At 49.9% G+C, this 13,745-nt stretch overlaps 1 protein-coding gene across 1 annotated transcript; it reads left to right on the top strand.

Annotated features, from left to right (window-relative positions):
* Positions 1 to 1,783: 1,783 nt before the first annotated feature.
* DYNLT2B (dynein light chain Tctex-type 2B) lies at positions 1,784 to 10,070 on the top strand. The gene is made up of 5 exons (XM_065411020.1): positions 1,784 to 1,889; positions 3,074 to 3,207; positions 5,800 to 5,869; positions 7,758 to 7,821; positions 9,631 to 10,070. Exons 1-5 carry the CDS (start codon positions 1,822 to 1,824, stop codon positions 9,676 to 9,678), a joined length of 384 nt encoding a protein of 127 aa, XP_065267092.1. The 5' UTR covers positions 1,784 to 1,821; the 3' UTR covers positions 9,679 to 10,070.
* Positions 10,071 to 13,745: the final 3,675 nt, after the last annotated feature.

Raw genomic sequence — 13,745 nt, 5'->3', positions numbered from 1 at the left:
TGGGCTTCAGTTTTCTGCCCTGGACCCCAGTAAGTCTAACGCTGGCCCTGCTTGGAGGCCCCCCTGTACCCTGCTCAAGGCCCCCAGAGCCCTGGTTGAGAACTACTGTCTTAGACCCACTTCCCAGATGGCGAAACGTGAAGCACAGCGAGGAGATGGAGGTTGGGAAGGTCCAGCAGCCCGTCAGTGGGAGAGCTGGGATGGGAACCTAGGAGTCCTGATTTACAAGATGTGCTGCCTTCCCCCCTCCTTCCTCGGACCAATAATGACTGCACGAGGAGGAAGATATGCTTATGTACCCACAACAAACTGCAGAGTAACTACTCCTTGAGATGAGACAAGAAACTGATTTCTGATCTGCCAGATTATCATTTCCAGATGATGCTTCACACTGTAGTGAGAGAGAAAAAAAAAGCTTAGAGTGGGTGTTTTGCATGTGAGTCTGCTGTGCAGCTAAACTGCAGCTCCCTGTAACCCGCTTGGCTGTGAGATCATTTATCTTTAGACGCTATTTCTGACTTCTTCACCACGGTTCACAAAGAGCAAAGCAAAGGGTGCTATCATTGTTCTGTTCCTTCATAAGTAAGGTCCCGCATTTCCCTAGCATCTTTCACCCACCAGCTCCCATAGCAGAGGGCTCACCTCATCAACCACTGAAGTGCAGCCCCTCCTGCTCCTGGGATGGAACAGGGGCAGCTGTTTCACAAAGCACAGCTGTTTAGGACAGGAAGTACAGAATAACACACTAGTTGAAATCACAGGAGGAGCTTATATGGGCAAAAGGCAGCTACCTGAGCTGGATTTTGGTCAAGACACCTGAGTCAGCACTTTTATTTTTGCCAGTAGCACCACGGGATCTTTAATGATCACCAGCCCCACTTGGTATTTGTCCACAAGTGGGTCTTTCAACTCTTTATCCCAAATATCTGCTTTTAAATGAATTTCATCACTACAAATTGTATCATGGGAGGGGATCTCTCTCCACTTCCCTTTCAGTCGTATGCATTTTGTTGCTGTTCACTGAATGCCCGCAGGCTTTGTCTGGGCCTAGACCAGAGAAACTGTTTGTCAGTCACATCTCTTCCCAGCTGGTTGCAGGCTGCCACGCAGGAGTGTACCCCAAAATGATACCCTGTCATTATAGGGCATCTTCCTACAACATGGGCATGGAGGTCCCCTGTCCAGATGTGCATGCTCCTCCCTGGGCACGTGGCCCACCTTTACAGATGTGCATGTTTCTCCCTAGGCATATGTCCCCTGGCCAAATGTGCATCGTCCTCCAAGCCCTGGGCCCGTGCCCTCCCATCCAGATGTGCATCCTTCCCCATGCCCTGGGCGTATGCCCCCTCCATCCAGATGTGAGTGCCTCCTCCTCCAAGCCCTGGGCCCGTGCCCTCCCATCCAGATGTGCATCCTTCCCCATGCCCTGGGCGTATGCCCCCTCCATCCAGATGTGAGTGCCTCCTCCAGGCCCTGGGCCCGAGCCCTTCCATCCAGATGTGCATCCTTCCCCATGCCCTGGGCGTATGCCCCCTCCATCCAGATGTGAGTGCCTCCTCCAGGCCCTGGGCCCGAGCCCTTCCATCCAGATGTGCCTCCTCCCGCACACAAGGGCGCGCGCCCCGCGTGCAGACGTCAGCGCCCCCACGCCCTGCTCCTGCCCGCGCACGCGGAGGGGCGCCCGGCAGCGCAGGGACGGCGGGGGGCGGGGCACTTGCTCGCGCTGCTCCTCCGTCACGTGCAGGGGGGGCAGAGGCCGGAAGCGGAAGTGAGTGGCGACGGCAGGGCCGGTTGCTGTGGTAACGCGGCGAGGCCGTGGCCATGGGGGAGCCGCTGGACCGGCCGGCCCCCGAGAACACGTACAGCCTGCGGCCGGCCTTCCAGCACAAGTGAGCGGCCCGGCCGGCTGAGAGGGGCGGGGGGAGCTGGCGGGAGGGGGGCAGTGAGGGCCCTGGGGGTGGGGAGGTGTTGGGGGTTGGAGTGGGGGGATGGGGAGCAGTGAGGGCGCTGGTTGTGGGGAGGTGTTGGGGAGCAGTGAGGGGGGAAATCAAGGTTCTGGCTCACACATCTTCAGTCCTGCCCCTTCCCCTCCCCCACCCCACCTCCCTGAACACCCTTTTTGTGAAGTCCAGAGGAAAGGTGGGAGGTGGACATTGCCCCCCAGTGGCTGTCCCCTCAATACTGTGTGGGGAAGGGAAGGTGGGTGTGGACAGTGACCCTTCTCCTCTATGCTTGGAGGTACGTGTAACAGGGTTGACACCCCCCTCTTGGAAGTGCCCCCTTCTGGTTGGGCGTGTCTGCGTTCTTTAGGTCTGGAGACCCCTTTCAGTGGTTCTCCGGTGCATTTTGAATGACTCAGCCCTCCCTCCAGCCAAGTGACACTGCATGTTAGCCAGCATAAACCCTTTCTGGGGTATACAGTCCATGGAGGCCTATCTCAGTACTCCTCTGGTGGGGTCTCTCTCTAGCCCTCCTTGGGCTTTAGGCTTTAAATAGGCCAGCCCTGTTATGGGGCCATATCCCCAAGACTTCCTCCCTGGAGACACTATCTTTCTGTAGCCTCAGTCCTCAGGCTCAGTCCCTCGCAGCCAGCCAGGAGCCCCCCAGTCTCTGCCAGCAGACTTGGCTGTCCGTGGTCCTGCTGCTTGGCCAGGCCTGCAGTCTGTTCTTCTCCTGCTCTATGCAGCTCCTTTTATATGGCCCTCCTGGGCCCTGATTGGCTGCTTCCCCCTGCAGCCATTCTAGGCTGCTTGGAGAACCTCTCTACTGCTCCTTGCCTGGGATGGCTGTGGCAGACCCCTGAGGCCTCCTGCAGGGGGCCTTTGGGCCTAGTCCACCCCATCACAATATGAGTATGATCCAATTTTGGATTTTATTTGCCCATCTACCTGACTAGAATGTGCAGTTGGTGGGTGTGTACAGTTTTGCGAGGTTGGTTAACTAGCTTCCACTTTTCCTGCTCTTTTCATGTGTTTCCACTTGCCAAGAATGAAAGGTGAATTTTTCCAACATAGCTACATTTCATCCTGTACTGTGAACTTTCTGAGATTTAGGATTTTTTTCCCCCTCTTAGATTCCGATCTTCTGCAGTAAAAGAGTGCATCCATGCGATACTGAAAGAGAATCTAGCCAATGTGCAATACAACCCAGAGGAAACGCCAGAGCTCACACGGTCCTTATCAGAGACAATTAAAGATAGACTGAAAGGTAATGAGGATTGGTGAGGAAACTGCCTCTTTCCTTACTTAATTTGTTCTTTTCTTTTTGCAAGTATTGATTCTCTTCTCTATTCTTTAAAACTCCTCGTTCACTGATGACTGACCACAACCCAATATTATTTAATAAACTAGTATATATGTACATGGTGCTTCACAACTTGGTCACAGCCCTCAGGATCTTAACATTTAATTCGGACCAATCTGATTACGTATAGACCCACTGGTGAGAGAGATCAGCTTAGGAAGTATCATGGAAGAAGTAGAATGCATGGAGCGTGGGTAGCATGGAAGAAGGGGCATAACTGAGAGTTGGAGAGAGAGACCAGGACCTGATTCTGACCTCACTTCCATAAATGGAATTACTCCTGGTTCAGCCTGATGTAAATGAGATCAGAATCCGGTCCAAAGGGACCACACTGGGAATCAGACTCATTGGGAGCAGCTGAGGGAGAGGTAAGAGACTAGGGAGCAAGAGGCTGTGGGTCATGACATGGTCATGTACTGATGGCATGTTGCATCATGGCTAGGGTTACCATATTTCCACAATCAAAAAAGAGGACACGGGGCGGGGGGGGAGCCCTGCTCTAGCTCCGCCCCCATCCACTCCCTCCCACTTCCCACCCCCTGACTGCCCCCCTCAGAACCCCAACCCCCCCGCTCCTTGTCCCCTAATTGCCCCCTCCTGGGACCCCTGCCACTAACTGCCCCCTAGGACTCCACCCCCTATCTAAGCCTCCCCGCTCCTTGTCCCCTGACTGCCCCCTCCTGGGACCCCTGCTCCTAACTGCCCTCCAGAACCCCACCCCCTACCTAAGCCTCCCTGTTCCTTGTCCCCCTAACTGCCCCCTCCTGAGACCCCCCCCACCCTAACTGCCCCCTAGGACCCTATCCCCTACCTGTACCCTGACTGCCCAAAATCTTATCCACCCCCCCAGACAGACCCCCCCCCCCCAAACTCCCGACCCATCCAACCCTGCTCCCTGTCTCTTGACTGCCCCCTCCAGAACCTCCCTGCCCCTTCTCCGACCCCCTGGCCCCCTTACCGTGCCGCTCAGAGTGCTGCGGAGCGGCACGCTGGGCAGCAGTGGGGGGGAGCAGGGGGAGGAGCTCCAGACTGCTGGAGGCCCGATGTGAACGGCCGGCCAGCGATCTGCGAATGCAGGGAGGGGGAGGGAGGGAGAGAGAGGAGGGGAGTGATTTCAAGCTGCAGGGGAGAGGAGGGGGAAGCGGAGGAGGGGCTCTGGCTGCCAGAGCCCCGTGCGAGTGGCAGGATCCGGCTGGCTGCCCTGTCAGCCGCGCGCGCTCTGCATGGGGGGGAAGTGCGGACATTTACAAATTCCCCCCGGACGCTAATTTTAACTCAAAAAAGCCGGACGTGTCTGGGAGAATCCGGACGAATGGTAACCCTAATCATGGCAGTGTTGTTTCAGAACATTGCTTTGCATGTTTTGGAATCCAGAAGTTATTTCAGGACTCATTAAATGTTCCCCATGTCCAATTCTGGAATAACAACCCAGATGAGAGTCAGCATCATCATTTTGGGAATAGGGTTGTACTCCCTCTGCTGTCTGCCTTTGCAGCAAGAGAACCAAAATATCATGAGTTCCTGCATTAACAGTGTGTTTTAGATCTCCCTTACAGAGATGCTAATTTTAAAATAGATTATGTAGCATATGTAGTCTGAGCTAATATACCCAGGACCTGATTTCCGTGCTTTATAAATATGTACATGATGCCCTGAGGCAGGAGTGGCCCAATACAGCCCACAGGATTTTGCCTGACTTCTGTGTCTGCTGTCATCTTGAATAAGGAATGACACTGTGAGCATACCAGATCTAGCATGTCACGCTGCATCTTGCAGCTGCATACTGGAGTCTTGCCTTATTGAAGATAGAGGCACTGGCCTTTTTGTTCTAGTTTAAGAAAATTTGTTTTGGCTCTTGCATTTCTGGCGAGTTGCCAGTTTCTCCCCCTCTACCAAATTGGGTATCACCCATACCCTGACGGTATCTCTTTGCTGTTCTTTTGGAATAGAACCAAACAGTTTGTAGTCATGTAGCTCAGATCGATGCATGTTCTTGAGAGGCCTCTACTACTAAAACAGGAACCTTAAAGATACTAGTAGTACATGGCAGAAACAGCAATACATTTCCTCAAGATTAGAACAATTTAAAAGAATTCAGATTACCTGAAACTTCTGGGTTTCATGTACCAGCCTCGCTTCTACTCTGACCCTTTCGTTGTGATGGGTGGTTGTTTTTTTAACCCTGGGAAGTTGTCTAATTGGCATGGGTGGTGTTTAATGTAAGAGAGTCTTTCCTCTCCCTAGCCTGTGCTTCAAAGGCGCTGAGCACCTGCAACTCCCATTGATGTGAATAGGACTCTGGTGCTTAGCACCTATGAAAAGCTGCCTAATGGCCTCACTAGCCAGTGTAGGTAGCATTCATTTCACTGCTCATTGGAAACGAAGGGTTTCTAGTTACAAAATAAATAGCTCTCTCCCTGCGTCTTGTCTGACGATGATAACATTCTGTACTCTTCCATTTTGAAACGGTTCGTTTTTCTCCCGTTTACTCTGCAGCAGAGGGATTTCACCGATACAAAATGGTGGTGCAGGTTGTGATTGGAGAACAGAGAGGGGAAGGAGTGAAGTAAGTTTTGTGCATTTCAGGTGTCTTGCTTTTGTCATCCTCATCAAGAATTAATACAGCAACCCCCTTGCTCCTAATCGGAGACAGGCAAGTGTTATGCAGGAGGTCAGACTAGATAATCACTATGGTCCCTTCTGGACTTAAAGTCTATCAAACATAGCTCATGTGACAGAGTTCTCTCTGCTGTAGTTAGCAAAGCAAGGCTGGTCATATCCTCTTGTTAGGCAGCAATTTACTAAGGGCCAGATTTTCAAAAGTGCCCAGTTCCCATTTAGGCCCCCAAATAGGTGTCTACACTTTCAAAAGAGCTCTGCACCCAACACGGGGAATTCTCTTAAAAGTCTGACCTCAATTGTGGGTGCTGAACACTTGAAAATATGGCCCCAGATGCTGGTGATTCGAGAAGAATCCTTACATGTCGACATAGAAAGATTGCGGCTTCCACTAGTGCTGAGCTAAGAAAAGAACTGGTGTTGAACAACCCAGGAAGTAGGTGATCTGTATCTGCAGTGTTTATCTCCAGTATCCGTGTGCTCCTCAATGAGATAAATGTAACAGATAAGGGTAATCAGATCTCATACCCTTTGTGTAAGCTGATTAGAGGTCAGGAAAGAATATCTCTTCCCTGCGCTTTACAGTATTGTACATTTGGCGAGATATAATGTGTGTGTGGTGGTCCCCTTCCTCTGAACCATCTCCATGCTGGCCACTGTCTGAGGCAGGATACCAAACTCGATGGACCAATGATGTAATCCAATCTGATGAATCATGTGTTGTTGAGCTTGAGGCAACAGCACCAGAGCCGGGGGACCAGGAGGCCATGGCCCCCCGACTTCTTAATACGGGCATAGTTTGGAGGGCAGTGGGGCAGTGCTGGACGAAGGCTTGCAGTTTGGGGGAGCAGCACCACTGCCAAGCACATCCCCTGCTGGTGCTGCTCCACGGATGCCCAAGGCTTCCACTTTGGGGGGGGCAATGCAACCCCCTACTCCCCAAACTACAGCCATGTTAAAAAGTGGGGGAGCAGGACCCCTGGGCCCCCCTTGTTCCAGCACCGGTGCCCCCTTCACTTCTACAAATGTTCTGGCGCCCTTGACTTGGTGTATAAACCATTGGAGGAAATTCTCTGGCCTGTTATGCAGGAGGATGGACTAGATTTATCATAATGGTCCCCTCTGGTCTTAAAACCGGTGACCTTAACTTCTTTGCTATGGGCAGGGCTGGCTCCAGGCACCAGCCGACCAAGCACGTGCTTGGGGCGGCCCCTTGTAAGGGGCGGCCAATCTTGGGGTGGCGGGGGGCGCTCGGGGTTTGTGTTTTTTTTGGTTCGGCAGGGCGGCGCTCGAGGGCTTTTTGTTGTTGTTGTTGTTGTTTCAGCCAGGCGGCACTTGGGGGGGTGGGTTGTTTTTGTTTCGGTGGCGTGGCGCAGCGCTCGGGGGGGGGGTTTCAGTGGGGTGGCACGGCGCTCGGGGGGGGGTGTTTCGGCGGGGCGGCGCAGCGCTCGGGGGGGGGTGTTTCGGCAGCGCAGTGTGGCGCTTGCGGGGGAGGTGTTACAGCGGGGCGGCGCTCTTTTTTTTTGCTTGGGGTGGCAAAAAAGTTAGAACCGGCCCTGGCTATGGGGTATCAAGTTGGCCCACCCTGTGCTCTTATTGACTCAGACAGTGTTTGAGATGGGGAAATTGCAAGTAATGCTCTCCCTAACTCTCTGAAAAAACATTAACTTCACCCAGCACAAAGACACATTCCCAAGTCCAAAGAGCTGGTTGTGTTCTTTAAAGGAAAACAACTCTTGGTTTTCAGGGAAAGTTAGTAGTGAGCAGATATTAATATCTCAGTTTACCCCCCAGGTGTACCGTGTTAATGGCTTTGTCCCAATTCATTTGTTTAGCATGGCTGCACGATGTTTCTGGGATGCTGACACTGACAACTATGCACAGGATGTTTTTATGAATGTGAGTATTTGCAATTTTTTCAGGGGAAAATGGAGTGAATCTATTCTGTGTGTGTTTATAGAGAGAGAGATTCTGATCATAGAATGTGGACTTGATACATTCACCTCAAGGCCATTTGTTAGTACTAAGTACCAAAACAATATTGAAAACAAATACTGTTGTCAGTTACTACCGGTGTGGTGCTCTGCTCTTGTTCGATGATAACAATCGGCTGCGTGCGTGTTCCCTCTGTGTGCTGCCCAGTTCTGCGCAGATCGCTGACACAGCAGACCCCGAGAGAACCCCCCCAAAGACCACAGACTCTAGTAAGGTACGAAGGCACCCGAGCCAGGTTTATTGTCAAACAAAGCACAATAATAGTTTCCTGTAGACTCTACAAGTCATACTACGAATTTGTGCCCCCTGGCAGTGGACCGACTCAGTCAGTCAGTCAGTCAGACTTTCCACTGCCCCCTAGGCCAGACAAAGGTGTGCACTCCGGGACCTACTTTTATACAGTTTCAGGACAGATTACTCATCCCTACTGACGTATTGAGATACAGCCCCATGGCTCATTAGGGTGCTGTCTCCCCCTTTGATCATGTTGTTTCAAACAGATCTATCTATCATGCTGTCCTTTTGACCCTATCTTTAATATGCACCTGCCTGTTCCTTGTTATCTCTGTGGAGTGTGCTGATGTCATCTTGGCACAAGTTCCTCTTATTAGCACTTATGTGTGGATGCACCTGCTTCTAGCAGCCCTCTTCTCGCCACCTTCTGTGAGTGGGGCCTGCCTCTGGCTCACAGACCAGCTTTTGCTTAGCAATGCCTGGAAGTACTTTGGTTCAGGCTTCAGGCCTCAGACTGGGCCTTTGATAGAAGAGTTTGTTTCAGGGCCTCATCTTACTATAAATACCAATAGTCAGAAGTGGAATTTGTATAGGCCCCAATTCAGCAGTCTTTCCCTATTCAGCAAAGCACTTGATGATGATACTATAATACTTAGATCTTACATCGTGCTTTTCATCCAAGATCTCAACGCACTTTACAAAAGAAGTAGGTATTCTTAGCTCCATTTTACAGCTAGGGAAACTGCAGCACAGGGAGGTAAAGTTACCTAAGGCCATGTTTAATGCTTTGCTAGTCGGAGTACAGGACTAGAAACCAGGATATCCTGAGCTTTGCAACTGACTGTCCTTTGACCTTGAACTAGTCATTGAACCCCTCTGCAAAATGAAGATAATATTGGGGTGCTAAGAATTAATGTTTATAAAGTATTGTGAAGAAGAAAAGCCCTGCTCACATTCTAAGTATTTAAGCAGTTAAAAGTGAATCGGGTACTATAAGGATGTCTCCTGCAGAACTTGAACCTATGTGGTTTATCATCTTTAACCAGTTAGTTAGACTTTGGGTGTATGCACACAACTCTCGTTAGCAGCACGCAAGCATCCAAAGGCAGAATTTGGCCCTTCATACGAAGTCGGTTTGTAACTCAGTATAGCTGCAGCATCAAGATTTCTAAGTTTTTAGCGGATAATAAAATTACTTTAAAATAAAAGACAAAAACTTGGTGTGCAAGTTGTTTTAGTCTGTTTTTTTTTTTTTAAACGCTCTAAGTTCTCTTCTAGATTTTCTTTATACCAAATTAAGGACATAACAAAAAATGTAATCTTTCAGCAAACCCATTTCTCTGCCAAGAACAGGCTGTACTGCATAGCAAAACGTTCCTTTAACTTTGAACATTTAGTTGGGCTTCAATATGACCACTTGTTTCAGTGAGGGGAGTGCACTTTTGTTAAAACTAATATGCTTCTCTATTGTTTTCTCAGGACAGTCTGTTCTGCGTGGTAGCTGCATTTGGCTGTTTCTACTACTGATGCCAGTGAAGAACAGAAAAGAACTACAGTGATTTTAGAGAGGATTTTTAGCTTGTTTGGTTTTCTTCAATAACTTGTACTCATGTTTTCTCAAAGTAGCAGACTTACAATTGTACAAAGCATGCTCACTGTATCTCTATAATACAAGACATGTGTCCACAACTTCCTTTTCTTTCCTGCTTGTATAAATATAGCTTTGTAGCATATTGTTTTTCTTTTGTCCTTTTAATCATCCTTCCTGCTTTGTGCAAAATGGATTTATTAACTCCCAGGAGCCAGATATAGTGCCTTAAAAGGACTAGATTGCTTTTATTAGTAGTCACTTGTTTCCATAATGTAATAAATATTTATGAGCAATGTAATATAATAAATACAAATGTATATATTATACCTTTTCCCAGCTTTGTCCATCCCTGTGTAGCTGAATTTGTCTCTTCTAGTGCTAGCATCTGCTCCCCCCACTCCACCAAATACGCCAGATTTGAATGTTCATATAGCTGCTTCTTCCACAAATGTCTCCATGTTTCCTGCCATGGCTAGAATGCCCTCCTACAGCTAGGCCAGAAGGCCACTATTCTGTCCTCTTGTAAATCCCTCATCAAGACCACCTATGGCTGTGATGCCTATAAGAAACCGCGGTTCAATCTAGCTAACGTTAATTGGCCAGTCTGGGAGAGCTGATATTTAGGAAGAAAAACAATTAAAATGATTCAGAGCCATTAAGGCGGACTCATTATTAGCCTGTGTGACTAATAATTCTATTACTGTTACCCTCCTCCTTCCTTCCTGTCATTTGCTAAACTCACTGGTTGCGTCTTGTTTCACATTAGGCCCAGATCCTGCAAGCACTGACAACTGGCATGCTTAACTTTAGCATGTGAGTTATCTCGTTGCCAAGTTAAGCATGTGCTTAAGTGGTTGCAGGATCGTGGCCTCAGTTTCTAAGCACTATGGGGCAGGGACCCAGTCTACTTATTTGTCCATGCAGAGCCCATCACAGTAGAACTCCAATGCTGAGTGGGATCCCTGGATGCTACCACAGTATAAATTAGCAAACAAAAGCTACGTTTAGTGACAGTTAAGGTTGCAGCAGGGTACGTCCCTCCATCCAGACCCTTAAAAACAAGGAAATTAAGGGGAAAGACATGTGCATTCCTTTCCAACTTCATATCGCCTGCAACAGTAGAGCTAACATGCTCCAGTGTGCCATAACGCTTCACTCCCATCTCCAACAGCTACCCAAAAGCCAGACGTACCCTGGCTTCATCCAGCTTGAACTCTGCTACAAAACCTTGGCAGTGACCTCATATGCTTTTTATGTATCAACCAGTCAGCACATCTGACTGTCACCCATTCATGCATTTGGGAATTTATTTTGCTTTAACGCTGCAAGTTGGCTGAAGTGGAGGTACAAAGAAAAGTGAGACAATCCAGTGAAAAGGCAGCAGAAGGGGTGATTTTTAAACACGTATTCTTTCTATACCAATTCATTTTTCACCAAACCACTGTGGAAAAATTAGATTTCTCATGAAAATGAGATTTTTACAAAAGAAAGGTTTAAAGTGCCTGTTAAATCGAACTCCGTAACACAACCCTGCTATGACCTACCCAAGCTAACTGATGGTATCTTCCCCCTTTTTCAAGAAAAATGTAACAGCTCATGCTCTAGAGAAAACTTGAATTAGCACAAAACATACTGCAGCACAGTACTTTGCCCCAACTATGCTAGTTGCTTAGATAAGTCAATGTACAAGTTGTGATGCGCCATCCTTGCATTTTTAGGTTTGGTTTGGTTTGCTAATAGAATCCATTAACACACAAAGGGTCGCCCAGGCCTTAAGGCAAAGCCATGTGCTTCTAGCCCCAAGGCAGACATTTGGGTGGAATATGAGACCTAGTGCATGTGGCTGTCTCCCTCTAGTGGCTGGCCCCAGCAATGGTAAGAACTTGTCACTTCCTGACACACACAGTCCTCCATAAATGGGCTATGTCTCCCCCTTGTGGATCTCAGAGGCCCACACACCAAGCCCCGCCCCTCACTTCCAACCCCTTTCTTCCAGCAATGGAACTACTGCAGCTGCCTTTGTTTTAAATCTTGTCTCTCTTCCTCCCTTCTGGTGGATCGCTGAGGTTTTAACCCCTCTCACCCTTCTGGCGCCCACCTTGTCAGGCTTCTTCTGCACCCTCAGAATGGCAGATCGCCCGCGAAAGCACCACAGCAAATCCAAAAGGTGCTCAGTGTGTGAGGCTCCCTTTCCAGGAACATCAGAGGGAGAACTGTGTCCTATGTGCTGCCAGCCCGCCTCCCCCTTCTCTGTCACAGGGTTGGGCTTTGAGTCAAAGTGGCGCGATGGGACCGTATCTCCTGCACGTAGCCAGGACTCCAGCGGGGAGCCGTGGGACTCACAGGAGGAGGAAACTCCTCCACCATTGCCAGGCTGGGTAAGTTAAGCAAAGCCCCCTCTTATGAAGGGATGGAGTTTCATAGGCTCCTATTCCAACTCCTCAGGCAGATGCTTTCCTCGCTGATCTCAAAGCCCTCACGTCAGTTCATCGAGATTGTCCATCCACTTCAAAGATGATGCCCCTGTCAACTACCTACATCATCGGGGCCTTGACAGACGCTATGCAGTTTGTTGTGAGTAACTGATATGTGCCACACCTTTTCTGTGTGTGATGTGCTACAATTGCTAAGAATTGGACACTGATTAAAATGCTGGAGTTGTGTTTATGTTGCAGTGGGTGCAGAGTTTGAATCGCACTCTTGTCCATGCAGCCCTGTGCTGATATTAAATATGCAAGTAGTGCACTTCGTAAGGAGGTTGGCAAACAAACCTAGTAGGTGGCTCAGCATTCACAGGTCAAACATGGTCAACCTGTGGAACTCATTGCCAGGGGATTTTGTGAAGGCCAAAAGTATAACTGGGTTCAAAAAAGAATTAGATAAATTCATGGAGGATAGGTCTGCCGATGGCTATTAGCCAAGATGGTCAGGGATGCAACCCCTAAGCCCTTAGGTGTTCCTAAACTCCTGACTGCCAGAAGTTGGGACTGGATGACGGGGGATGGATCACTAGATAATTGCCCTTTTCTGTCCATTTTCTCTGAAGCATCTGGCCCCAGGCACTGTCCGAGACAGGATACTGGGCTAGATGGACCACTGATTGGAGCCAGTATGGCCGTTCTTATGACGCACATGATCCAGTGCTTAGGAATAACTCTGCCATAACAGACTCAACCTGGGCATCTCGCGGTCATGAGTGTGACCCTCCACTCTAATCTGTGGCCTGCACAGCCTGAGAATTAATGAGTGACCCTAAAATGTGAGGGGTGGACTACTAGCGACCCTAGGATAACAAATCTAGTCTGCAGAACCCAGAGCCCACCAGCACCCCTTTCGTAAAACTGGGCCCCTCCGAATCCCAGCAATGATAAACATGGAACCCATCAGCAACCCTACAATAACAAACATAGTGTGCAGGGCCTGCGACCCATAAGTGATCCTCCTATAGCAAACCCAGCTCACGTGGCCCTGGGTTTAGGGTGACCAGATGTCCCGATTTTATAGGGACAGTCCTGATTTTGGGGGCTTTTTCTTTCATAGGCATCTATTACCCCCCACCCGCTGTCCTGATTTTTTATACTTGCTATCTGGTCACCCTACCTGGGTGTGCAGTGACCCCGACAACACCAAATGCGGGGCCCACTGGTAACGCTACCGCAACAACTTGGCACGTCAGGGCCGGGGTCCACTGGCGACCCTACAATAACAAGCGCAGTGCACTAACCCGGGGCAGCCAGTGACCCTACAAAAACAAGAAACCCCTCCGCCCGCAGCCCTACGACAACCAGCCCGGCGTCCACGGGCGACCCTACAATAACAAGCCCGGCCCGCAGAGGCCGGCCCAGGGCTTGGCCGGAACGCTGGTGCTGGCTGCGGTTTCCCGGGGGCCCCGCTGGAGCCGCTGCGCGCGGCTGGTCCCTTCCCGTGCGCTCCGGCCCGACACGCAGCGTCCTGGGCTGCCGCCCCGCTGGCGTGCGAGGGAGCCGGGAGCCGCCGCGCCCAG

Source organism: Emys orbicularis, chromosome 9 (genome assembly GCF_028017835.1).
Source record: "Emys orbicularis isolate rEmyOrb1 chromosome 9, rEmyOrb1.hap1, whole genome shotgun sequence".
Lineage (NCBI taxonomy): Eukaryota > Metazoa > Chordata > Testudines > Emydidae > Emys > Emys orbicularis.
Note: the sequence above shows the minus strand (reverse complement) of the source record. Positions and strands in the feature narration are given on the sequence as shown.

Coding starts and splice junctions, on each gene's coding strand:
- DYNLT2B (XM_065411020.1), top strand. CDS start 1,822: ATGGGGGAGCCGCTGGACCGGCCGGCCCCCGAGAACACGTACAGCCTG. Junction 1,890..3,073: donor CGGCCGGCCTTCCAGCACAA/GTGAGCGGCCCG, acceptor TCCCCCTCTTAG/ATTCCGATCTTCTGCAGTAA. Junction 5,870..7,757: donor CAGAGAGGGGAAGGAGTGAA/GTAAGTTTTGTG, acceptor TCATTTGTTTAG/CATGGCTGCACGATGTTTCT.